At 37.1% G+C, this 25,792-nt stretch overlaps 2 protein-coding genes across 2 annotated transcripts in view; both read right to left on the bottom strand.

Annotated features, from left to right (window-relative positions):
- Positions 1-25,792, bottom strand: part of LOC145331579 (long-chain-fatty-acid--CoA ligase ACSBG2-like) — a 292,684-nt gene that overhangs the window by 225,362 nt on the left and 41,530 nt on the right. The gene's annotated exons all lie outside the window — the stretch shown is intronic.
- The window catches only part of LOC145331580 (potassium voltage-gated channel protein Shab-like), a 133,290-nt gene that overhangs the window by 3,382 nt on the left and 104,116 nt on the right, over positions 1-25,792 (bottom strand). The window contains exons 17-20 of the mRNA XM_080176325.1: positions 24,576-24,628; positions 21,902-22,028; positions 17,159-17,229; positions 11,159-11,198 (exon numbers count right to left, since the gene is read on the bottom strand). Coding sequence (XP_080032451.1) covers positions 11,159-11,198; positions 17,159-17,229; positions 21,902-22,028; positions 24,576-24,628 — 291 coding nt within the window. The remainder of the gene's footprint in view (positions 1-11,158; positions 11,199-17,158; positions 17,230-21,901; positions 22,029-24,575; positions 24,629-25,792) is intronic.

Genomic DNA, 25,792 nt, shown 5'->3' on the forward strand with positions numbered 1-25,792 from the left:
TGTCTAAACAATTCACCCACTAATTGTAATCTACAGAAGGGGAAATTTGGGTATGTACGTCAATTTATCATCCATTATCTTATCCCTGTAGATCCCTGATAATAAATGCATAGTTGTAATGGTCTTGTATTATGTCTTGACTTGATAAAAATCTGTCTAGTTGTGCTCATAGAATATACAAGAGTCAGATTCCGTATCAAAACAGGGATATCTCATCTGAAAACAAAATGTACAAACTTTTGATGATTTTTTTCAGACAACAGACGAATAAAGCAAAAATGTTTAATTCTATTAAAGCACCGACTTCGTAGCATGTAGCTAAATGATAACAGTTTAAAAACATATCCTTAGATTTTAATCCATCGATTTTAATATGGACTTTTTGTCACTTTCAACCTCTAAAGAAGGGGGTAATTTTGTGTATCACCATAGGGGATGTCCACCAATTTATCGGCCATTGTCTTATCCCTTTAGACCCCTGAATATTTTTACAGAAAAAAGTCTCAATTAGTGAGGAAAAAAGAGAATTTGTGCAGCGTCACTGTTTTTCTTTTTGTTTACTTGGAGGAATTAAATAATTGCAATTCTACATCTACAAAGTGGAACATTTCTATATTTTAATGATATAAAATAAACTTTAAACTGTTTATTACACTAGTTCCTTATGTCTATTAATAAATAACGTTTTCTTATTTCTTGACTTAACAACCTTTAAGACTTTTGGTTGGTTCATCTAGTTGCGTATCTGAACGTTTCGACTACAACTTATAATCTAAGAAGGGGTAAATTTGTGTTGGTTATAATTAGGACATCTAATAAACTTTTCTACCAGACAAAATAATATGTTCCAGAACGTTCTTATTAACATTTTATTTCTTGCTGACAAATAGATGTACATCCTCAATGATGGTATGTAAAATTACCCCATCTGTAGATTTAAATTAGTGGTTGAAAAGTTTGAACACTGAATTTAATGAAACAACCAGTCAAGTCCCCAAAATTGTTAGGCGAATTAATAAGAACCCGTTATTATAAAACTTAGGGGATTGGTGTAATAAATTGTTAGTACTAATTTTTAATTCTAAAATTCCACTTTAATTCCATAGTAAACTAACTGAATACACTACATTATACTACAAGTATAAAGGAAACATTTCAAGATGAGTCTATTAAAACAGGAAGGAAGGGGTTGTTTATTAGATAGTCCCCAAAGTTTTTAATAATGTGTCGTTTTTTATTCGTTTGCTAAACAACTTTGGAGACTTTTTATTAATTTTGATTGGTTGATGTGTCCAAACGCGTCAACCAATAGTTGTCATCTACAAAAGAGTTAATTATGTGTAGCATCATTGGGATGTATTTATATTAGCGGCCATTGTCTTATCCCATTAGATCTCTGGTATTAAATATTCTTTCGTGAATCTGAAATGTTTCAACTAGGCTGCTGAATAAAACAAGGACAAGAATCCCCAATGATGATACACAAAATTACCCCATTTGTAGATTACAATTCGTGGTTAAAACGTTTGGACACTCAACTTAATAAACCAGCCAATAAAAATCCCCTAACTTGTTAAGCCAACGATGTTATTTCAAAACTTTGGGGACTAGTAAAATAAACAGTCCAATGTCCCCTACCTCCCGGTGAAAAAGGCTGAAAAATATACCAAAGGGGTAAAATATAGATTTTGTATTTTAATATGAAAGTTTATATCACAAAAGATTGGTCAAATATGCCTGTCAGAGGATAATAAACATTAAAAAATATTTTTTAAAATTTTTTTTTCTTTCTTTGTGTATGTATGTATGTATTTTGTATAGATGCGAAAACTAAACTATATATTTTTTATTCATAAAAATTGACAGACTTAATATATTAAAATTTTTATCAAACTGAAAACTTTCCTATCTTAGGGATTTAAGACAAGAATCATTACCTAAGACATTAAAACCTAATATATCAAGTTCTCTATTTTTTGATTGTTGATTTATTTTATCACTTGATTTTACACATTGCATTGCGGCCTGATAAACTGACCAATAAAGGTATATGTAGACTATTTCGAGTCTGGTCCACGTTTTAACCCAAATGTGCATCATAATTGAGGGTACACTACAATTTATCTGACATTGTCATATCCCTTCAGATCCCTGATAAAAATACTGATCAACTGACCACTCCTTAGCTTTGTAGAGCAGCTTTGCTTTTGAAAACACTAAGGATTCTAATGTATGCACTTATGTTTGTATACCCGGATCTGCAGGGAAATGACAATGGTCGATAAATTGATGTACATTCCCTATGATTATACACAGAGTAACCCCTTCTTAATATTACAATTAGTGCTTGAAAATCAACTTAATGAACCAATCAATCAAAATTCATTAAAAGTATCCAAAGTTGATAAGCCAACGAATAAAAAAACCTTATTAAAAAACTTTGGGTACTAGTATAATAAACAGCCCAATAACCCATCCCTCCCTGGTTTGTATATGTTTGTATTTAGTGTAGACATTACTTTTCTTTTGAATTCCATTTTATTCTAAACCCTACATTGAGATGGAGTTATTCCCTTGGGAGGACATACTAGGGCTAAAAGGCCAAGGGCGTCGTACAACTATTTAGACATAGAGAGAGAGAGGGGGGACAATGGGCTGTTTATTACACTAGTGCCCAAAGTTTTATTGCAACGGTTTCTTATTCGATGGCACAACAAATTTGGGGACTCCTGATTTTTGATTGGTTGGTTTATTAAGTTAAGGTTCAAATGTTTCAACCACTAATTTTAATCTACAAAAGGGGTAATTTTGTGTATTATTATTGGGGAAGCACATCAATTTTTCGGCCATTGGCTTATCCATAAAGATCCCTGTATTGCATTGCAGTATGGATGAACACATGATGGATAATATATTTACCATGAGTTATTACTTCAATTCTTTATACAGGACATAGAAAAATGTTTTTAATTGCATGAGAATCGCTTGTACTTTTGTGGTAATACGACACCCAGACGGACAGGCAGTTTACAGAGTTGCTACGCTGTGACTTATCATAACAAACCCACTGCACTAATCTTATTATATCACCATCTATCTCATGACCGATGTTGACCCCGTTATCTAGCGGTCAAACTGGCCTGCCTAAATGTGGGGAGGGGCTCAAACATGCAACTATCACGCGCCCCTCACGCGCTTATATAACCGGGAGGCGCTGCCTCCCCTTTTACCACCGCTGCCCCCACAGCCTGTCTACCGCCGGGAGCTAAGCCCTAGCGTCCCACACCCCCTTCAAACCTAACCATTGTTATAATCTGTTGTATATATATAGTAAACATTGCTTGTAAATATTATTCAGTTAAATATATAATTTCTGTATGATTGAATCCTGCTTGTTTGTTTTGGTAGAATAACTAAAGGCTAGGGCTCGTTGAATTCGAACTCGTTACCCTGTGGGCCGAGAACGCTCGGCTTACCAGAACTTGGTGTCAGCGTGTTTCAATCGAGCCTTACAGAAACTAGCCTATTCTACCTCTGATTGGACCCTTTTGCAAGTAAGGGGACAATCAGCCGCCAACTGAGAAGCCAACTGACCCGCGAGACGGCCTTTTTAGGTCGAATTTCCATCATTTTGAACGCAATATGTGGGCCTCTGGCCTACGGCAAGCAGATTTAGCCTGCTAAAAGCGCCAGTTAAGACGCTTTTTCCGTACCATGTAGGAGTAGCGCTAGGTGCGCAGCCACGGTAATCGGATAATTTAGCTCAGACGGCTACAGAACTGAGTCTAAATTGGCAAGTGTAGCTGGGACAAGCCCCAGGACACCTAGGCCAAACCTACGAGACAGACAGCTGGGTGCTGGTCTCCTTGAGAAGGCAATGTGTGGCTGCGAAGCTTCAGCACACAAGTAAGCCCTACCACTGCGACGGATAGCAGATTTTGAGCCACAGGCACGGCAGGACGGGACATTCCCTGCCGCTGCCTTCCAGGATTCGAACCCGAGGCGCTGCAGGACGGGCCATTCCCTGCCGTCATTTTCGGGATTCGAACCAGCGGCGCTGTAGGACGGGTCATTCCCTACCGCCGTCACCCCTCTGAACCTTGCAGGACGGACATTCCCTGCTGCCAGTGCTTCCAGAATCACACCTAGAGCTCCTAGTGATAACAACACATAAGTGTGTATAAATGTCAACCAAGTGATAAAAATAAATATAAAATTGTTGACCCAGTGATAATTAATAAGCTCTAGTGATTCGAAGCTACAGTCTAAGCCACCATGGTAAGCGATACCACCATAGCTGCGGTTCGGCCACCACCGAAATTTCTGCCAACCCCAGCCGAACGGGAGGCTCCCTTGTCTCAAGGGCAGGACCTCCACTTCCCCTGCCATATCAGGGTGAGGTTTCCTACTCCTGACCCTGCCCAGCATGTACAGGTTGATGCCATGATCGATTCTGGCAACCGTGTACCAGGGTCTGCTGTAATTTCTGAACACCTCATGCACGCAATGGGCGTGCAGCGCATGTTGATTCCGGACAACACCCAAATCCTGACTGCTAACGAGGAAGGCCAGCCCCTCCAGGTAATAGGAAAATTGAAAGAATTATATATGGCAGTCTCACACACCCTTATACTCCATCTTTACCACGTGACTGTGGTCCGGAACCTCTCACACCCTCTGAACCTAGGAGGGTATTTTCTCAAGGAGTTCGGAACTAGGCTCTGTTTCAACATGCAACCACCTTGCTTGTGGGTGCGTGGGGAGTTTATCCCACTCCGTGGCGTCCCCATTGACCGGGAGACAGCCGAGAGAGAACTGAGTTATGAAGGGCCTCTGCCAGGCCCACTGCCAGAGCAGCCGCGTGTGGTCGAGAAAGGCACGCATTGGGTGGATGCTGCGCTCAACGCCCATAAGGGGGCCAACCTGCTAGCCATGGGGTTGCCCCCAGTGCCCAAGGTGCCGCGGGAGAACCTGCCAACAACGTTCCCTGAGATTGCCAGCCCTCCAGAACCAATCTTCTCCTCCGACACCTTTATCAACGGCCAGCCGTGTCCACCTGGCCCCCTCTACCTGGGACCCCCAGCCAGTCAACCAGCCAAGCCCGAGTCCAGACCCGTCAAGTCGCGGTCTGATGCACCCGGAGCCACACTCAACTCCCAGGAATCAGCCTCTCCCGGCGCCGTGCCCGTCAAGTCGTGGCCGGCCGCCTCCGGAGCCATGCATGGCTCCGCTGCCTCAGCCTCTCCTAGCGCCGAGCCCGTCAAGTCGCGGCCGGACGCCCACGGAGCCCAGGCTGGACCCAGCGCCTTGGCCTCTCCCAGCGCCGAGCCCGTCAAATCATGGCCGGACGCCCTCGGAGCCACACTTGGCTCCGACACGTCAGCCCCTCCCAAGGCCGAGCCCGTCAAGTCGCGGCCGGTGGCTCCCGGAGCCGAAGCTGACCCCACACCAGCCACGTATAGGCTAAGCGCTGTCACTCCAACTGACGGCCAGCCACCCCAACTTCGCACGGCCAAGCGGGTGGTCTTGCCTGGCCGCGGTGTCATGGCGGTCCCTGTTGAGTTAGTAGGCCACCGCACCAAGGATGCCATCCAACTAGCTGCCCCAGAACAGAGGTTTGGGGAGGATCTTGTCATCCCAGAAGGCCTGTATGCCCACAGGCCTGGATCCGCCACTGTGTTTCGAGTGCTGGTAGTAAATGAAGGGGAGACGCCCCTCCTGCTGGACGCTGGCCTCTCAGTGGCAGGGGAGCTGGTCAAGCCCGACATTTTAGAGGTTTCTGATAAGCCTCCTCCGAGTCTCCACTCGTTCCAAGAGCCTGTTGAGCCCCCAGACATGCAGGAGTTGTGGGAAGCCCTTGAGATGGAAGACAACGAGTTCCTGCGCAAGGATCCCTTGCTCAAAAAGGAGGTTTGGACCATGTTATCAGAGTACAGGGACGTCTTCTCCAACTCTACCACCGGCTGCACAGATGTAGTCGAGCTGCAGCTGCGCCTCAAGCCAGGGACCCAGCCGATCCGCCAGAGATTTAGGGATCTGAACCCGCGGCAGGAGGCTGAGCTGGAGAAACAATTGGACACTTGGCTACAGGAGGGAGTCATAGAGCCGTCAGACTCCGCCTGGAGCAGCCCCTTGGTGCCCATCAAGAAGAAGGACGGCAGCACCCGCTGGGCCGTCGACTACAGAGCTCTCAACAAGTGCCTGGAACTGGATAGCTACCCTCTGCCCAGGATCCAGCAGCTGGTAGAACGAGCTGGAGGGCACCGCGTCTACAGTGCCCTAGACGCGGTGGCCGCCTACTACACCATCCGTGTGTCTGAGGACAGCAGGCCCTGCACCGCCTTCACCACCCCCAGAGGCTTGTATCAATGGAAAAGGATGCCCTTTGGCCTGGCTACGGCACCATCTGTCTATTCCAGGTTTATTGCAGGGGTCCTAAACCCATTAGGCACAGCCAACCTCCAGTCATACCTTGACGACGTCCTGACATTCCACCAGGATACCTGGGCCCACCTGGCTAGGCTCCGAGAGGTCTTGGAAGCCCACCGCAGGGGAGGAATCCGCCTCAAGCCAGCCAAGACTAAGCTGTTCCGAGCCAAGGTGGATTATCTGGGCCACACCCTCAGCCGTGAGGGGATAGCCATGCAAGAGGATTATATTGACCGTATCCTGGACTGGCCGGCCCCCAGCACCCCCAAAGATTTGCTGGCGCTTCTGGGGTTCTTTGGATACTACCGCCTGTTCATCCCAGAGTATGCCGACCTCACCTACGAGATGAATCGGCAGAAGACGGCTAAGACCCTAGCCTGGACACCTGAGATGGAAGCCCAGCTGCTGCAGCTCAAGGACAAGTTCCGTCAAGCCCCCATCCGAGCGCCGCCCAGGTTTGACTTGCCAGCGGTATTCCAGCTCACCACAGATTTTAGCAGCCGCGCCATCTCTGCCATTCTGAGTCAATGTCAGGACGGCAAGGAGAGACTGATTGCCACCGTGGGGCGCAAGACAACCGACCCCGAGACTCGCTACCCGTCCTGGAAGGGAGAGATGGCCGCCATTATGTATGGAATCCGGAAATTCCACGGCATCTTGTCCTACCGCAGCTTCCAGATCAACACTGATTCCTCAGCCTTGCTGCAGATGAAGTCACTGAACACATCCACAGGGATGGTGGCCCGCTGGCAAGAGGAGCTAGCGGCCCTAGATTTTACCGTCTGCCACCGTCCTGGCACCCAGAACACCAATGCTGACGCCCTCAGCCGCCGGGAGGACGCCAACATGCCAACGGCCAGCGCCGAAGAATTAGCAGAGCAGGCTGAGTATATCCATAACCTCTGCCAGCTAGGGGAGTCCGCAGCCAGCCGGCCCCCTGCCGCCCGACTGGACCCAGCTAGAGTACTAGAAGCCCAGACACAAGACCCTCTCCTGCTCCGTGTCCGCCAGTGGGTGGCTGATGGCAGAGCCCCGACCAAGGCTGAGCTGCGCGGCAAGGAACGAGACGAGCAGCAGTACGCCAGCCGCTTCCCAGCCCTGGGACTTGACGAGCATGGTTGCCTCACCACCACTGACCAGACCCTGACAGGGGAACGGACAAGATACCTGCTGCCTTCGGCCCTCCAGCAGGACGCGTTCTTTCTAGCCCATGGGACCCCCCTGGCTGGACACTTTGGGATGGATGCGACTATCGCCCGCGTTGCCATGCACTTCTGGTGGCCCAACCTGGCCCGTGACGTCCGCCTGATGGTTCAGACTTGTCCTGAATGTGTCCAGAAGGTTACCAAGGAAAGGTTGAAGCAAGGGATACATGTACCCTCCCGCCAGGGGTATCCACAGCAAGTCCTGTTCATCGACCTGGTGGGGCCGCTGCCAGAGACCCCAGCTGGGAACCGCTACATCCTCACCTGCCAAGATGGGTTCAGCCGGTTTGTCAGCCTCTACGCCATCCCCAACAAGCGCACCCTCACGGTGGCTGAAGCCCTGCTGCACCGCCACCTGGCCACGTTTGGATGCCCCCTGAAGATCCACTCCGATAATGGGATGGAGTTCACCGGCCAGGTATTCCAGGAACTGGCCTCCAGGCTTGAGATTGGCCTGACACATCCACCACCCTACAACCCACAGTCCAACCGAGTGGAAAGGTTCCATCGGACGCTCAATACAGGCATGTGTCTGTTTTTAGACAGAGACGACAACAACTGGGAGCCCCACTTGCCTGCCATTGCCTTCGCCTACAACACCAAGGCCTGCAGATCTACCGGCGTGACCCCGTTCCTGGCCTTCTTTGGGAGAGAGGCCAAGCTTCCGGTGGACATGGTGCTCCGGCTGCCAGAAACAGAATATGCCTCGGTTCCAGCCAACGTCCAAGCCCTCCTGCAACGTTACTATGCAGTGTATGATGCCATCCAGCAGAAGGAGGAGGGAGCCATCCGGAGGAGCGCGGCAGCCTACGAAGGCACGGCCAAGTATGAGGTTGGAGACTTGGTCTGGTACCTGGCCCCCCGCCTGGTGCCAGGGAAGGCAGCCAAGATCACCAAGAGATGGACTGGCCCCTGGAAGGTAGTGAGGAAAGCTACAGAAGTCCATTATGTCATCAAACCTGCCTCTCCAATAGCCAGGATCTTGGAAGTTACCGCGCATGTAGGCCGACTGCGCAAATACACTGGAGATGTGACCGCCCACCAGATTCCAGCAGACATTCAAGTTGACGTGGACGGCGACGAGGATGCCACCGAGCTGCCGGTTGGAGTGGCAGCGCCCGCAGCTGGCGACCCAGGACAGTTCCCAGTGCACCAGCCGGCCGCAGCCGCCCCACAGCCCAGCGGCCAGGATCGTGACCCAGTAGAAGAGGACCTGCAGGAGCAACCCAGCGAACCACCGCCGCCGCCGCCAGTTCCAGAGCCCCCCAGAGATGCCATCTGGAATCCTGATACAGACATGGAGCACCTGCCAGCCAGCAGCGAGCCTGTAGGAGGAGAAGCAGCTGTTGCAATGGAAGAGGCCGCCCCAGAGGACGAAGCTGAAGCCATGTGCCCCCTGTTGATGACAGCCATCCCTATCCGGGTAGGAGCTAGGAGGCCAAGCAACCTGAACCAAGCAGGCGCCCCCATGGAATTTTATGCGCCCTCACCCATCGTTGTTCCCCCCTTGGGAACCACCAGGGTTAGCCTAGGCCTCCGTGTCCAGCTACCAGCTGAGGCAGAGCTAGTCCTGCAGATGAGGCAAAATTTCCAGCGCCGGGGCCTGGCCGTCGCCAACCCCCGTCTAGAAGCCAACCAGGAGCTGACAATGCTGATATCCAACCACAGCCAGACCGAGCAACGGGTGTCCCGTGGAGCCTGTGTAGCCAGAGCTGTCCTCCATCGAGCTGTGCCCCAGGAAGAGCCTGTCCTGCGCAGACATAGGTTGTCGTATCCCCAGGTTCAAGGCCTGGTGGCTCGAGAGCCACGCAACCCTTGAAGGGGAGGTTGTGGTAATACGACACCCAGACGGACAGGCAGTTTACAGAGTTGCTACGCTGTGACTTATCATAACAAACCCACTGCACTAATCTTATTATATCACCATCTATCTCATGACCGATGTTGACCCCGTTATCTAGCGGTCAAACTGGCCTGCCTAAATGTGGGGAGGGGCTCAAACATGCAACTATCACGCGCCCCTCACGCGCTTCCCCTTTTACCACCGCTGCCCCCACAGCCTGTCTACCGCCGGGAGCTAAGCCCTAGCGTCCCACACGCCCTTCAAACCTAACCATTGTTATAATCTGTTGTATATATATAGTAAACATTGCTTGTAAATATTATTCAGTTAAATATATAATTTCTGTATGATTGAATCCTGCTTGTTTGTTTTGGTAGAATAACTAAAGGCTAGGGCTCGTTGAATTCGAACTCGTTACCCTGTGGGCCGAGAACGCTCGGCTTACCAGACTTTCTCTTAAATTTATTGTATCTTTTACCTTTAAATATTAATAGTGAATGTGCCCCTCGCATCTAGGGGCTCTATATTAGAATATTTAAAAAAAGTCTAAACCATCCAAATCTTTAAACATAAAAAAAATAGTCTAAAACCATATAAGGACCTCTGTGAAGCTTCCCTAAAATATAGAATTCAATCGGTTCCGTAGTTATTGAAATCTTAAGCTTCAGACATTAAAACAACTTATTAAAAGCGAAGCTTTTTCTATAATTAGGGTCTGTCTGCCCGTACGTCAATTTAGGCATGTTAGAATTGTCCAATCGATTTCAAAATTTGCATGATGATTCCTATAATTGTTAGGTACGAGTTAGAAAGCGATGCAACTCTAATATCGTTACCAGAAAGTCCGTACGTTCATTTAAAACATGTTGCTTTTTAACTTTTTTAACATCAAGTTTTTAATTATCCGATTATTCTGATTATTTGAAATACTGATTCCTAGGACAACAAAGTACATGGTTATAAGCGAAGCATCTCTATAATCAAGTCCTAAATGTGTAAGTATGTCCTAATACAATATCCTGTATTTAAGCAGTTGTTCATCAGATTTACTTGTAACTTTGTTTCGTTCGACTTTTATACATTTATATTCTGATTATTCAGTTCTGACACTATATAAGTGTTAATGTTCGTTTGTCCTAACGTTTTAGAGCTTCGCTTTTATGGATGTTGTCATCCTTGTTTTATTAATAAATAATACAATAATCTGTTATTTAAATTTTTTCTTAACGACAATCCTGAAAATTTGCATCCCAACAGACCACCATTTTTCGCGATTAACAATTAAGCTCCAGACAAAAAATACCTTATTGCAATATATAATAGTATAGTTCTTACCTGTATAAATATTGAGAAATTTAGTATATTTTTTAATTTTTTGTTGTTGAAAAAACGGCTGTAAATTTTTTAAAGAGATAGGACAATGGCCTATAAATCGATGCACATCCCCAATGATGAGGCACAAAACCACCCTTTCTGTAGATTACAATTAGTTGAAAGTTTGGACACCTAACTTAAGAAAATCAAAATTCAATAAAAGTCCCCATAGTTGTTAAGCCAATAAATAAGAAACATTCTTTAACTACTTTGGGGACTAGTGTAATAAACAGCCCCCAATGTCCCCTCCCTCCCTGAGAATATATATGTACAGATGTAAGTAAGAACATTTATAAAGAAAAATTACCTCATTTCTCCACAAGCGGTTCTTGTAGTTGCTCGAGAAACTAAAACAAAACATTTTCTAAATCAAACTTTAAAAACATTATTTTCTTTATATTTTCAATGCAAGTTTATGCCTATTTTTCCCTTTTTTTCATAAAAATAATTTAGGATTACTATTTCCTCCTTACTAAATTTTAATTATACCCATATACCCAATTTAGATCGATTAATATGATCAGCCTTTAAATGTATTTAAGAATCTTAAATTAAGTTCTTTAGTGTTTGTTTAGATTCCAAAAGATATTTTGATTTTTAAGTATACGTAAATAATCTGTTTATCAAATAATCATTAAAGAATAAAATCTAAAAATCCTCAAAATCAGAAAATCTTTTACCCCCTATAGAAAAAATCAAACTAAATCTAAAATGCTTTCAATGTAAAAAATGCTTCACAAGATTGAAAATAATAAAAAAGCTGAAGTATTAGTCATTCAATTAAACTCAGCAGTAATAGTAACTGAAAATAATGATAATAATATTAAGACAGGACAAACAAAATTGTATAAAGACACGCCACAAAAGGACTTCACAAGATTATTTTGAAAGCCTTAAATCAACTTGCATATATTTCTTTTTATATGTTCAGAAAAAAATAATAAAGGGGGTAATTTTTTCGTGTATTTTACGTAAAGTTGGATGTAAACTTTTAAACTTTTAGTCAAATGCTCTGATTTAGTCAAACTGTAATTAATTATGATTTACTCATATACTAAGTGTTTGGTCATATTTAAAACAGTTTGACTTAAAAAGAACATTTGACTAAAAATTAACACTCAACTGTACGGAAAATATGCAAAAGAAGTCCCCCTTTATTTTATAATAAAATTTTTTAGTTTTAGTTTTATATCAAAAATATATGATTTGATTCAAGACTTCCCAACAAGGACAACTAACTGCATTGTTATAATTATCATTTCTACTTCACACAATTCTACTGGTCAATATTTATTACCTTCTTTTTTGGTCTTATTTTCTTATTTAATTAAGGATAAGGATAGTTTATTAGGAATCTTGCTTTAAAAAAGGGGGATATTTTAAGTATATTTCATATATATACTATTTAATTTTATTTAAAATAATAAGATTTTACTTAGTTCTTTGGTATTTAATATTCTAAAAGGCAATATATTATTAAAGTGAAAACCACTTTTGCATCAAAGTTTTGAGTAAGATCATTTTTATGCACTTTAAACTTTTCTACATAAATTTATTTGATTGAGAGAAAAAAAACCTACATTCTATGACTATTACATGCCACTTCCTTAAAAAACAATCTAGTGATAAGTGAATAAAGCCAGGAATCTAAAGGGATAAGACAATGGCCGATTAAGTCATGTACATCCCAAAAGATGATACACAAAACTACCCCTTCTATAGATTACAATTAGAGGTTGAAACGTTAGGACACTCTAGTAAATGAACCAACCAGTCAAAATTCATTAAAAGTTCCCAAAGTTGGTAGTCCAAGAATATTTTTTTAAAAACTTTGCGGACTAGTGTAATAAACAGCCCAATGTCCCCTCCCTCCCTGGAATAAAGCAAGAATTCTAACAAATATCATTATTTAATAATAATAAAGTAGAACATCTAAAACACAATTGTAACTGCACAATTGTCGGTTTCTAGTTAATAAATATATGAAAATATATATTGAGCATGCTAGTAAGCTGAAGTCTTATTGGGAAGTCAGTGAACAAAATTCATCAGTTTAAAGTTTAACCATGCATTTTTCATTTAATAACAATAGTAGTAAGGCATTTAGTTCTATATGTGAGTAGTTTTTTTTTTGCAATTAGAACTTTTATGCATCCCAAATCTAGGCATTTTTGAAGTATGATTTGATTAGCTGAGCGAAGCATCTTTATAACTTTTATATTTAAATTCCCAACTCAACAATTTATTTACTACACACCTCAAGGTGAGTTTTGGAAGCAGCTTATTGTGCCAAATAAAATATGACGTCATAAAATACAAATGACCAATGGTAGGCCAGTATACATTTTATCATTTCAAATATTATGTATACTAGCCTATTATTAGTCATTTGCATTGTATGGCGTAATTTTTATTAGGCACTATAAGCTGCTTCTGAGTTTTAAAATGTTAAGAAAAAAAGCTGGAACCCATTTTTATTTAATACACTATGCCCCAATCTAACTTGAATTTTGAAAATTGCATGGAAATTAAAATTGAAGACTTGAAATAAATCATGTAACTGCATAAAATATGCAAACTACCATCATCCCATACATCCCAAGGATCTAGAGGGATAAGACAATGGAAGATAAATTGATGTATATACCCTGTGATAATAAACAAAATTACCCATTCTTTAGATTTAAATTAGTGGTTGAAACGTTTGAACACTTAACTTAATGTATCAACCAATTAAATTTGCAAAAGTCCCTAACATTGTTAAGCCAAAGAATAAGAAAAAGTTATTAAAAAACTTGAGGGACAAGTGTAATAAACAGCCCATTGTCCCCTCCCTCCCTGCATACCCATACATATAGTCTTTAAAGAGATTAATTTCTATTGAAAATAAAAAAAAAATTCAAAGTTCTGGTTGCATCACTGAGCTAATCTTTCTAAAAGTTAGTAAACCATGCAAAGCAAAGACGACTTCTGGACAAGAAAAATGTTAGATAGATAGATAGATAGATATAGAAATAGAAAGACACAAGGCAATCTAATATCAAAACTTTTTGGAGGAAAAAACATTTTCATTAAAGTTTTAAATCTTGCATTAAAACCATTCCCCTTAATTAGCATCAAATTTAAAGTGCTTAAATTTTATGGCAACAAATGCTGATAATTTAACTTAATACAAAAAAGTAAACATCTATTTAGACAATTTGTGTATGTACAGGGTGTACAGCAAAAATTCATTTTGTTTACAGTTTTTGTGAGACAATTAGAAGAATATGAATTGAATTATAAGACAGCGCAAAATGGCACCAGAAAAATGACGTCATACGATAAAATAGCCAATGAGAGGCGAGTATAAATTTTACCATTTTATTTTACAATTTCACAAAGTATACTGCCCTCTCATTGGACAACCTTTCTTATGACGTCATTTTTTGGTGCCATTTTGCGCTGTATCTCCTATTATTTGGAAAAAATACCAAACCTCCCCCTCCCCCTCTCCACTTAGTTTTTAGTACTTAATGATACAAATTTACATATTCCATCTGATTGTCTCAAAAAATTAATAAACACAACTTATTTTCTGAGACAACCTGTATGTATTATTCTATTTATTTGATGCATATTCATTAGTAATATGTAATAGCATTTTGTTTAGTTCAATGCATTTAGCTAATTTAACAGCAAGTTTACCTCATGCGGATATAAAAAAGGAGTCTTAGTTATTTTTTAGCAGATTTTCTTTAATAGCAAATTTCTTCAGCTAAAAAGTAATACAAAAATATTTGAAGACTGTTGTAATTAAGAGAACATTATCTCTATATAAGATCAGGAATATATAGGGATAAGAAAATGGCCGATAAATTGATGTACATCTCCAATGATGATACACAAAATTCTCTCTTCTGAAGATAACAATTATTGGTTGAAACGTTTGGACACGCAACTTAATGATTCAACCAATAAAAATTCATTAAAAGTACCCAAAGTTAAAAACTTTGGAAACTAGTGTATAAACAGTCCATTGTCCCCTTCCTTCCTGATATAAAATAAAATTAAATATTGTTTCTGTGAGAAAGAAAGAGAAGAAATATGCTATTGAAGAAAATTATATTTGCCTTTAATTTTCTAGATCAGACGACAAAGTTTTAGAAAGACAAAATGACTTTTTTTCCATTGATAGAGATCTTTCATATTTTCCAGGATGGAAAAAAAGAATACTATTTCTAGTATGGCTTTGAAACCGATTAATATCCGGTGGATTAGAACCAGTTCTCAGCCATATTGAAAAATCATGTATAACATTGGAATACAGAACATTTTCCACAAATATTAAAATAAAAATCATAAATTAATACCAGTTTTGTTAGCTTTGGGTTTTGGTCTCTTGGGTCTAACAAAACTGGTTTTAATCTATTAGTTTTGTATTTTTTAATCCGCGGAAAACTGTATATAACACAATGTTATTAATAAATATTTCAGTTTTGTTTTGAAAAATTTTGGTTTTAATATGTAAATCTCTTTATAGAAAAGTCAAATATAAATATATAATCACAAGAAACCATGGTCTCAAATTCAAATCATCAACTTACTCGGAAAATCTGAAAAAATTTCATGATGTGTAATTTTTGGATTAAAAATAATTATATGAAGCAGCTTACAGTAACAAATAAAAATTACGTCATGCAATACAAATTACCAATGATAGGCCTGTGTACATTTTACTATTAGTCAATTTAAATTGTATACTGGCCTATTATTGGTCATTTGCATGTATGGCGTCATTTTTAATAGGCACTATAATCAGCTTCTAATTATATGAGTTCATAAAAAAAATTGATAAAAAAAATCTGCTAAAATTTTAACTGAAAAAAATCATAAGCATTATCTTTTTTATCGATTGTTTTTATGTATGTATTGTATATTGATAGGTCCTTAATTTCAATAGATCCCAGAATTTTTTGAAAATCAGCGAAAAAAGTGTTTTAGTTTTTAATATTCTGGTATCTTTACAATTATACTTTTAAAAAACTAATTTTCTTACAATTACTTTTTTTTTATAATTTTTTTCCCAAAAAAATTTAAATTATAAAAATTAAATACTTTTCTGTAGTTAAGCCATTCTGAACAATACATTTTCTTGTAGTTTTTAAAGCAAAGCTTTTCTATAATAAGGGTCAGTCCGTCTGTCCGGAATGATTAGCTCTTTTTGTTAACTTAGACATGTTAAAGTTGTCCTAGAGATTTCAACCTTTACATGATGATTTCTATAAAAGTTAGGTACGAATTAGGAAGCGTAGCAACAAGGTACGATGTTATAAAAATGCAAGTTTGTCATTGAACAGTATCATGTATTTAAGCAGTTTTGCAACAAATTTACTTACAATTTTTTTTAGACTTATATACATTATACTCTGCTTATTCAGTTCTGACACTGTTAATTAGTGCTTATGTTTTAATGTACCTTCGTCCTATCGTTTCAGAGCTTCGCTTTTATAGATGTTTTATCCCTTAAATATACTACAAAAGTAACTTAAATTACAAATCCAGTAGATTCGCAACAAGTTTTTTTTAAGGAATGACAAATTTTAAAAGGCATTTGGTTTACTTTTAATGTCCTTCAGCTTTACATTAAAAAATTGTCCGCTTTGTTTCACATTCAAACATGTGGCCAGTAATCGGCAGCTGCACCTAAGCCGCGCATAAGCCTAAAATCTAAACCCGTTTTTGTGCATAAAAAAAAGATGGATTGTCTGTTTAGGACCAGGTTTAGACATCCAGCTGAATTTAAAGTTAATTTATGACGATTTCACTTACACGCGTCTTACGCGCGGCTGCATTAGGCCATAGATTTAAAAATCCTAGATATAAAACGTTTCTTCAAATGAGCTAAATAAAATATCAATATTAGTAGTAATCTCTCTCTAAGTCATATGTATAAATTTATCAGTCTATTTGTGATTAAATATAAATATAGTTATAAGACATTTGTACGTAATGAACCTAAGATAGGCAATTTGTAAAGGCAATAATTTTAATTAAAAATAAATTCGCTACTTAGAGGACATAAATATCTGCCACTTTTAGAATCTAGTAATAGTCTTTTATCGTATCGTATTATAGACTGCTTTCCAAGGATAGTAAAATGAAAAAATGTAAAACTTATTGCAAGAAGATAACAAAACTAGTATTCGTGATTTCTCATTTTATTATTCGAGAAAAACTGTCCATAATACTATGCGATACATAATATTTCATTATTATATAGAACCGGTTCTTATCCAGCGGATATAAACCGGTTTCGAAGCCCTACCTGTTGACTACAATTGGAACGGGAAGAGCCAATATAAAGACGCCCAGCAAAGCACAGAAAGCTCCTATACCCTGAAATAAAAAAAATTGTTGAGGATTTTGGTTCTGTGAAAACTAATTTTGTTCAAATTATTAGCGCAGTTACCATTTACACTTATCGTTAGATGTGTTAGTTACTCATGTTTATGAAATGTAGATTAATTTTTAGTGAACAAGAATAGTTTTCTTGAAATCTGATGCCTTTTGAAATAAAAAAAAAGATTACTGTACTTAAATGTAAAGACATTAACATATAGAAATTAGAAGGGAATTATCGATTCTTGTCTGATTTAGAGAGGGTTTCACTAGATATTTTTAGTGTAGTGTCAATATTAGCGTAACAAAAAAACTAACACACACAGACGAACAAGCAAACCTTTTGGGACCATCAAATGTGAAGTCCCCAAAGCCATAGAAATAAAAAGAAATTACTTTTTTTTTATTTGGTGGAAAAAGTGAACACTAGATGTCTTTTTTTTAAAAGGCATAAAGAGTCGGCTCTTTATTACACAAGTCCCCAAAACCTTTTAATAAAGGTTTTCATATTCGTTGGCTTGGCAATCTTGGGGACTTTTATTGCATTTTGATTGGTAGGTTCATTAGTTGAGTTCAACCACTAATTCTAATCTACAGAATGGGTATTTTGTGTATCATCATCGGGGATGTGCATCAATTTATCGGCCATTGTCTTATCCCTTTTGTTCCCTGGTTAATAATAGATAATGTAAGAATCAAATTTCTGAATAAAAGAAAAAAAGAGAAGGAGGAACTTTTCAGGACTTTGGAACAAGAATTTCTAACTATTTCAAAAACTTTTATTTCATTCGGATTTTTTTTTGAAGTTCAGTCAGGTGAATCATTACCTACCAATTTTATTTAGAATTTTGAATTAGAAACTTTTTTCTTCTCAATTATATAAAAGTTTTTTTTTAAAGAAAAGAAATCTAATGACTTACTATAGGAAGTAATTTGTAATATTTATATATCATTTCCAGGGATAAATTGATATTTATATCCCAAATTATGACACAAAATCAACCCTTTTCGACCGATTGTTGCCCAATTTTCAGGAATATTTCTTAATTAATAAAGTTTGGGAAGGTTTTAGGCTACTTAGGTTACATTACCCCCAAACCTGAAGGTATAGCCCCAATTTCTGTAAAAAATAAAGATGGTTGCCCCAACACCCCAATCAAATAAATCTTTTCCATTTTTTTTACAATACTAAAAAAAAAAATTTATCTGTCAATGAATAGAACTTGATTGATGAAAAATAATAAAATGAAAAGAATATAATTTTAGTTTTTGTCATGGAGGGAGGGGACATTGAACTGTCTAATACACTAAAGTTTTATAGTAACGTTTTCTTATTCGTTAACTAAAAAACTTCGGGGACTTTTATTGAAATTTGATTGGTTGGTTAATTAAATGTTCAAATGTTTCAATCACTAATTTCAATCTACAGAAGGTTGGATTATGTATCATCATTGTGGATGAATATCAATTTACCAGCCTTTGTCTTATCCTTGAGTTTATGCTTATACTTAAGGGTTCAATTTGTATAAAACCCAACTAAATTGAAATACAAAAATATACAGACATATACAGGGATCAAAAGTGATAATACGACAATGGCCCATAATTTGTTGTAAATTCCTAATGAAGATACACAAAATACCTCTTATGTAGATAACAATTGATGGTTGAAACGATTGGACACTAAACTTAGTGCACCAATCAATCAAAATTCAATACAAGTTCCCAAGGTTGTAAAGCCAACGAATAAGAAAACTTTATTATAAAACGTTGGGGACTAGTGTAATAATGAGCCCAATGTTCCCAACCTCCTGCCCTGGACATGTAATAAGTACAACCCTATTCTTTTTTCTCCCCGCCGCCTGGCCTGTCAAATTTCATATTTATGTCACATATGTGCTGTCAATGATATTCCTAGTTTGTAAAAGCAGGGCTTCTCTATAATTCACTTTGTCTGTCCGTCCGTCCGTAATGGTTAGCTCTTTGCTTTAATTTAGACATCTTGGAATCGTCCTATCGATTTTAAACTTTGAATAATGATTAGGTTCGATTTAAGGATCGTAGCAACTCTATAATTATTACTTAAAAGTCCGTACGTCCAATTATAACATGTTTTTTTTTACTTTTTGACAACAAACTATTGTATGTTATAATTATCCTTTTCATCTGATTATTTGAATACCGATTTCTTGGACAACATAGTCAATGTTATAAGCGAAGTTCTTATTACTATCCTGTATTTAGTTTTGCATAAAAAACATACTTACAATTTTTTGTTAGACTTTCAAATTTAATGCTCTGGTTATTAAATTCTGATAGGCTACTGTTCGTTAGTTCGTCCTACACTTTCAGAGCTTATATGGATGTTGTCATCCTTGTTAACATCAAATTTCTGTCACACGTATATATCCAGAAAAAGTAAAATAAATTGTATTTTTATTTTATTTTCATGTTCTCTTATGTAAATGTTACTTTAATTTTATTTTTAAAAATTTAAAAATGTAAACCATAAAAATGATGTCATACTGGCCTACCATTGGTAATTTAGTCTGTGTATTTGCTTATAATTGGACACCTGTATTGTACATAAAGAGCTTTTATATGTGTGCTCCATTTAGATTGTTAGGTTAAGTAACAGGGGATTGAAATTTTTTTCTCAAATATTTGAAACAATGGAGGTTGTAGTCTCGGTGATCAATAACTAGGTTTGAGGAAAGTACCAAAATAAATTTAAATTAATCAAATCGACATTACAGGCATGAAATAGCTTGCATAGTAGTTTTATCTCTCTACTGTAAAAATGTGTAAATCTGTCCCACTGTGAGGAAGACGATTCCCTTTTCTCCCATCTCTTTTGAAGAGATTTTCTTCCCCCCCCTTCCCTTTTTCTTTTCCCTTTATATGACGTCATATAGGAATCGTCTTCCTCACAGTGGGACAGATTGGGCTTCGTCATTTAGCACTTTTAACATTATTTGTGTTAAATGATTCACTGAAGTCAATAAAACATAAACCTTTTCTTCCTATTATTAGCTTGAAGCTTTAAATAAAATCTAACAGGCTGGTTTCGGTGATCAAGAAATACGTTTGAGGGAAAGTTAGAACCAAAATAGTTTGCATAGTAATTTCAGCTCTCTATTATAAAAATTGTAAATTTAATATTTTTTTAGTTCATTGTTTTTCTGAAGTCAAGAAGACATTAACGTTAATTTTTCTCTTTTTTTCAGCAAAAAAAAACTATAGCATGAAATCTAACTGAGAGAATTGTATCCGTAAGAAGTGCATCTACAAATTATCTTTCTATATATCTAGACTTACTTTCCCCATGGGTGTCGAGGGTGCTGTAGATCCGTATCCGACGGTGGTTAGAACCATCAGGCCCCACCAGAAACTATCTATCTATATCTATCTATCTATATCTATCTATCTATCTATCTATATATCTATCTATCTATCTATCTATCTATCTATCTATCTATCTATCTATCTATCTATCTATCTATCTATCTATCTATCTATCTATCTATCTATCTATCTATCTATCTATCTATCTATCTATCTATCTATCTATCTATCTATCTATCTATCTATCTATCTATCTATCTATCTATCTATCTATCTATCTATCTATCTATCTATCTATCTATCTATCTATCTATCTATCTATCTATCTATCTATCTATCTATCTATCTATCTATCTATCTATCTATCTATCTATCTATCTATCTATCTATCTATCTATCTATCTATCTATCTATCTATCTATCTATCTATCTATCTATCTATCTATCTATCTATCTATCTATCTATCTATCTATCTATCTATCTATCTATCTATCTATCTATCTATCTATCTATCTATCTATCTATCTATCTATCTATCTATCTATCTATCTATCTATCTATCTATCTATCTATCTATCTATCTATCTATCTATCTATCTATCTATCTATCTATCTATCTATCTATCTATCTATCTATCTATCTATCTATCTATCTATCTATCTATCTATCTATCTATCTATCTATCTATCTATCTATCTATCTATCTATCTATCTATCTATCTATCTATCTATCTATCTATCTATATATCTATCTATCTATCTATCTATCTATCTATCTATCTATCTATCTATCTATCTATCTATCTATCTATCTATCTATCTATCTATCTATCTATCTATGTATCTATCTATCTATCTATGTATCTATCTATCTATCTATCTATCTATCTATCTATCTATCTATCTATCTATCTATCTATCTATCTATCTATCTATCTATCTATCTATCTATCTATCTATCTATCTATCTATCTATCTATCTATCTATCTATCTATCTATCTATCTATCTATCTATCTATCTATCTATCTATCTATCTATCTATCTATCTATCTATCTATCTATCTATCTATCTATCTATCTATCTATCTATCTATCTATCTATCTATCTATCTATCTATCTATCTATCTATCTATCTATCTATCTATCTATCTATCTATCTATCTATCTATCTATCTATCTATCTATATATCTATCTATCTATCTATCTATTTATCTATCTATCTATCTATCTATCTATATATCTATATATCTATCTATCTATCTATCTATCTATCTATCTATCTATCTACTTATCTACATACATATCTATCTAGACTTACCTTCCCCATGGGTGTAGAGGGTGCTGTAGATCCGTATCCGACGGTGGTTAGAACCATGAGGCCCCACCAGAAACTGTCCATGAAACTCCATTTCGCCTTTGCGTCCTTCTCAGCAAAGTATACCAAACTAAAAACAAAATTTTTTAATAAAACAGGGATCTAAAGGGATAAGAAAATGGCCTATAAAGTTTTAATCCAACGAATATAAAACGTTATTATAAAACTTTGGGGATTAGTGTAATAAACAGTCCATTGTCCCCTCCCACCTTGTGTATCCTACCATTAAAATTACAAAAACTTACTTTTAAAGCATTCCTAAAGTTTTTCAATTAAGATCTCTTAAATAACTGAAACTATTAAGTTCTTCCTTTTTTGGAGGTCCTGATTATGATTCAAGTATATTCATTTTTCAGTTTAGGTCTTGGAATGGTTTTTGGCTATTTTAAAAAGCCCTTCATTGCCTAAAAGCTAAAATATCTATACCTATATATAATTGAAGTACAGAAAAACCTAGACAAATTGCCTTCACCATTTTTATACATTTTTATTTGCCAGTAAACTAGTATTTTACTCTAAACTATTATTAATTCCAAATTGTGTTTTTCTCATTTGTATATTTATAAAAAAAAAAAAAAATTTCTATAAAGGAAAGAAACATTACGATTATACAGTTAAATAAAAAAAACTGAGAAAGCTCATACAGTCTTCATCCTAATTCAATTTCTCTTGTGTACATTTTCACCAGGAATAAGAGAATGGATGATAAACAAAATTACCCCTTTTGTAGATTAATTATTATTTAAAGTTTGAAAACAACAACAGAGTTCTAAGCGACTAATGCCATAAAAGTACGAAAAGTTTTTTATCCAGCGAATGAGGGAACATGTCTATGAAGCTCTGAATACAAAGTATAACTTACAGTCCAATGTTATCTTCCTCCTTGCATTTTCATTTACAAGGCAGGGCGGAATAGGTAAAAGAAAAAGCCTAAAACCATCCTATGATTTTTAAAAGCTTCTTTGAAAAGTAAAACAAATTCTGAGATCTTCAAATAGAAAAAAATCATTTTACATGAAATTTAACATACAAATGCCTCTATTCCTGTATTTTTTTATAAACTGAATAACACCTAACATGAAATGGATCAAGGCAAAGCTGAGGTTTACCAATCAGGACCTCCGTAGTATATAGAAGATTTATAACTATTTTGGGGGACGGTACCACCACCCTCCCAAACGGTGAGCATCACTCAGCACCTGTGTCTTGATTCATTTCAAGATAGGCGTGTAGTAATTCAAGTTCTTTAGAAATATAAAAATAAAACTCAATTTGGAGTTTTTTGTTTGATATCATAACAAAGATTATCAAAGAACTATCAGGGATCTAAAGGGATAAGACAATTTATATTCATCCCCAATGATGATACACAAAATTAGATTACATGTGGTGGTTGAAACGTTTGCACTCAACTTAAAGAACAAACCAATCCAAATTCAATAAAAGTCCCCAGAAATGTTGAGCTAACGAATAAGAAAACGTTATATAAAACTTTGGGGACTAGTGTAATAAACATCCTAATGTCCCCTCCCTCCCTGACAAAGATGAATGTATTATATAAATTAATAAAATAAAACTATTTTATTTGTTTAAACTGTAAACTAATTATCATATTCTTAAAAGAAAAGTACATCTTGAACAAGGATAACAAAATGCATAAAACAAAACAAAAACATAAATTTGTTTCAGTTTTATTGGTCTTAACTAGTAATCATTTTATAATTTATATTTTAGTAGCTGTTAAAATTTATTTCTTATACGTTACATGAATTTTCATCATCTATTTTTTTTATTCTACAAGGTCAATGGTAGTACAATGGGAGTAGAAAAAGGCAGTGATCTAAAGGGATAGTACAGTGGCCGATAAATTGATGTACATCCCAAATGATGATACACAAAGTTACCCCTTGTTTATATTACAATTAGTGGTTGAAACGTTTGAACACACAACTTGATGAATCATCCAATCAAAATTAACTTAAGACCCCAAGGTTGTTAGCCAACGAATAAGATAACGTTTTTATAAAACTTTGGGTACTAAACAGCCCATTGTCCCCTCCCTCACTAATAGTTGCTACTTATCATGATTATCTGCTGCCTTAGGTAATAAGATTATGGGCCTGATAACAATTAACTTTAGTAACAGAAACAACGAAAGAATTATGTTGTATAATGGTACTTTTTGGCCATTGCTTTCAGCAGTGATATAAAGGGATAAGACAATGATGTACATCTCCAATGATGACACACAAAATTACCCCTTCTGTAGATTACTCAACCTAATAAACCAATCAATCAAAATTCAATAAAACTTTGGAGACTAGTGTAAAAAACAGCCCATTGTCTCATTTTTCCCTAAATTTTAGGCCTCTGTATTAAGCTTCATAAGCATCCAATATGATTATCTAAATTTTTAAAAATGGCTCACATACTATATTAACTCATTTATTGTATCGTATTAAAGACAATAATCCACGAGTATTAAAAAAAATAATACCAGTTTAGATAGCCCATGCCTTCGGCCCCGCAGGCCTAACACAACTAGTTTTACTTATCATTTTTTGTTTAATATCCGTAGAAAGCTGTCTATAATACGATACATGTTTTTTTTTATTACCTTGAAACCGTGAGAACAGAGACACCAACCAGAATCATCAGCAGACCCAGCTCCTAGATACATCTCATTAGTACAACATTATTTAATACCTATATTTGAGACAACTTTTACAGTATATTCTAATATTCTATGCTTGAGCTATACATCATCAGCAGACCCAGCTCCTAGATACATATCATTATAATACAGGGATCTAAAAGGTTAAGACAATGGTATATAAATTGATGTCCCCAATGCTAATACACAAAATTATCCCTTTTTTAGATTACAATTAATAGTTGAAACGTATGGACACCAACAATAACCCAACCAATTAAAAGTCAATAAATGTCCCCAAAGTTGTTAAGCCACTGAAAAAGATTATTATAAAACTTTGGGGACCAGAATCATCAGCAGACCCAGCTCCTAGATAATATGATTATTACATCATTCATATTAAATAATAAAAACAGACAGACAGACAGACATACCAAACATAATAATTTAAACAATAATCGATATATTATTACATGGACGTTGCACCAGATTTTCATGTACTTTGATAAAATGATACTCGAAGCTGGCTAAACTAACGATACCAACAATCTACCTCTTTTACACCATACCCTACCCTCATGCTGAATGAACCAACTGACCATATTAGCAAGCTAAATTGATAACTAATTTTCCACTGTCTATATATCCACGTATATTATATATCCATTTAAACAATTACTATTTACACAGTACAAATAACCAGTATTGTGTAATAAATTCCAAGTTAGGTTATGTCTGTTCTGTAACTTTATCCTGTTTTAGAATATACCAATAAGTTATCGCTATTGAGTTCTTCATGTTATGAAAGCTTTACCTAGGTCCTCAAATGATTTATATTTTAAAATCTATTTGTATCTTAGCTGTTTTATATTAGTAATCATTCATAGCCATACATATTATATAATTTTTAATGGATGTTGTGATTCTTGTTATAATGTAGTACATTAGTAGTATCAGGGCTCGGCAGCCGCGCATAAGCATAAAATTTAAACCCACTTGTATGCAAAAAATATTTCTGAAAAGATGGATTGGCTGTTTATAAACAGATTTAGATAGTCAGCTGAATATCAAAGTTCTGATAGGCTTAAACTCAGCTGACGCACGGTTGCCGAGCCATGATTAGTATAGACAATTATCATATATCATAACTAACCTTGCATATAATTGTACAACATTAATCA

Source organism: Acartia tonsa, chromosome 11 (genome assembly GCF_053477335.1).
Source record: "Acartia tonsa isolate MP-2025a chromosome 11, ASM5347733v1, whole genome shotgun sequence".
NCBI lineage: Eukaryota > Metazoa > Arthropoda > Copepoda > Calanoida > Acartiidae > Acartia > Acartia tonsa.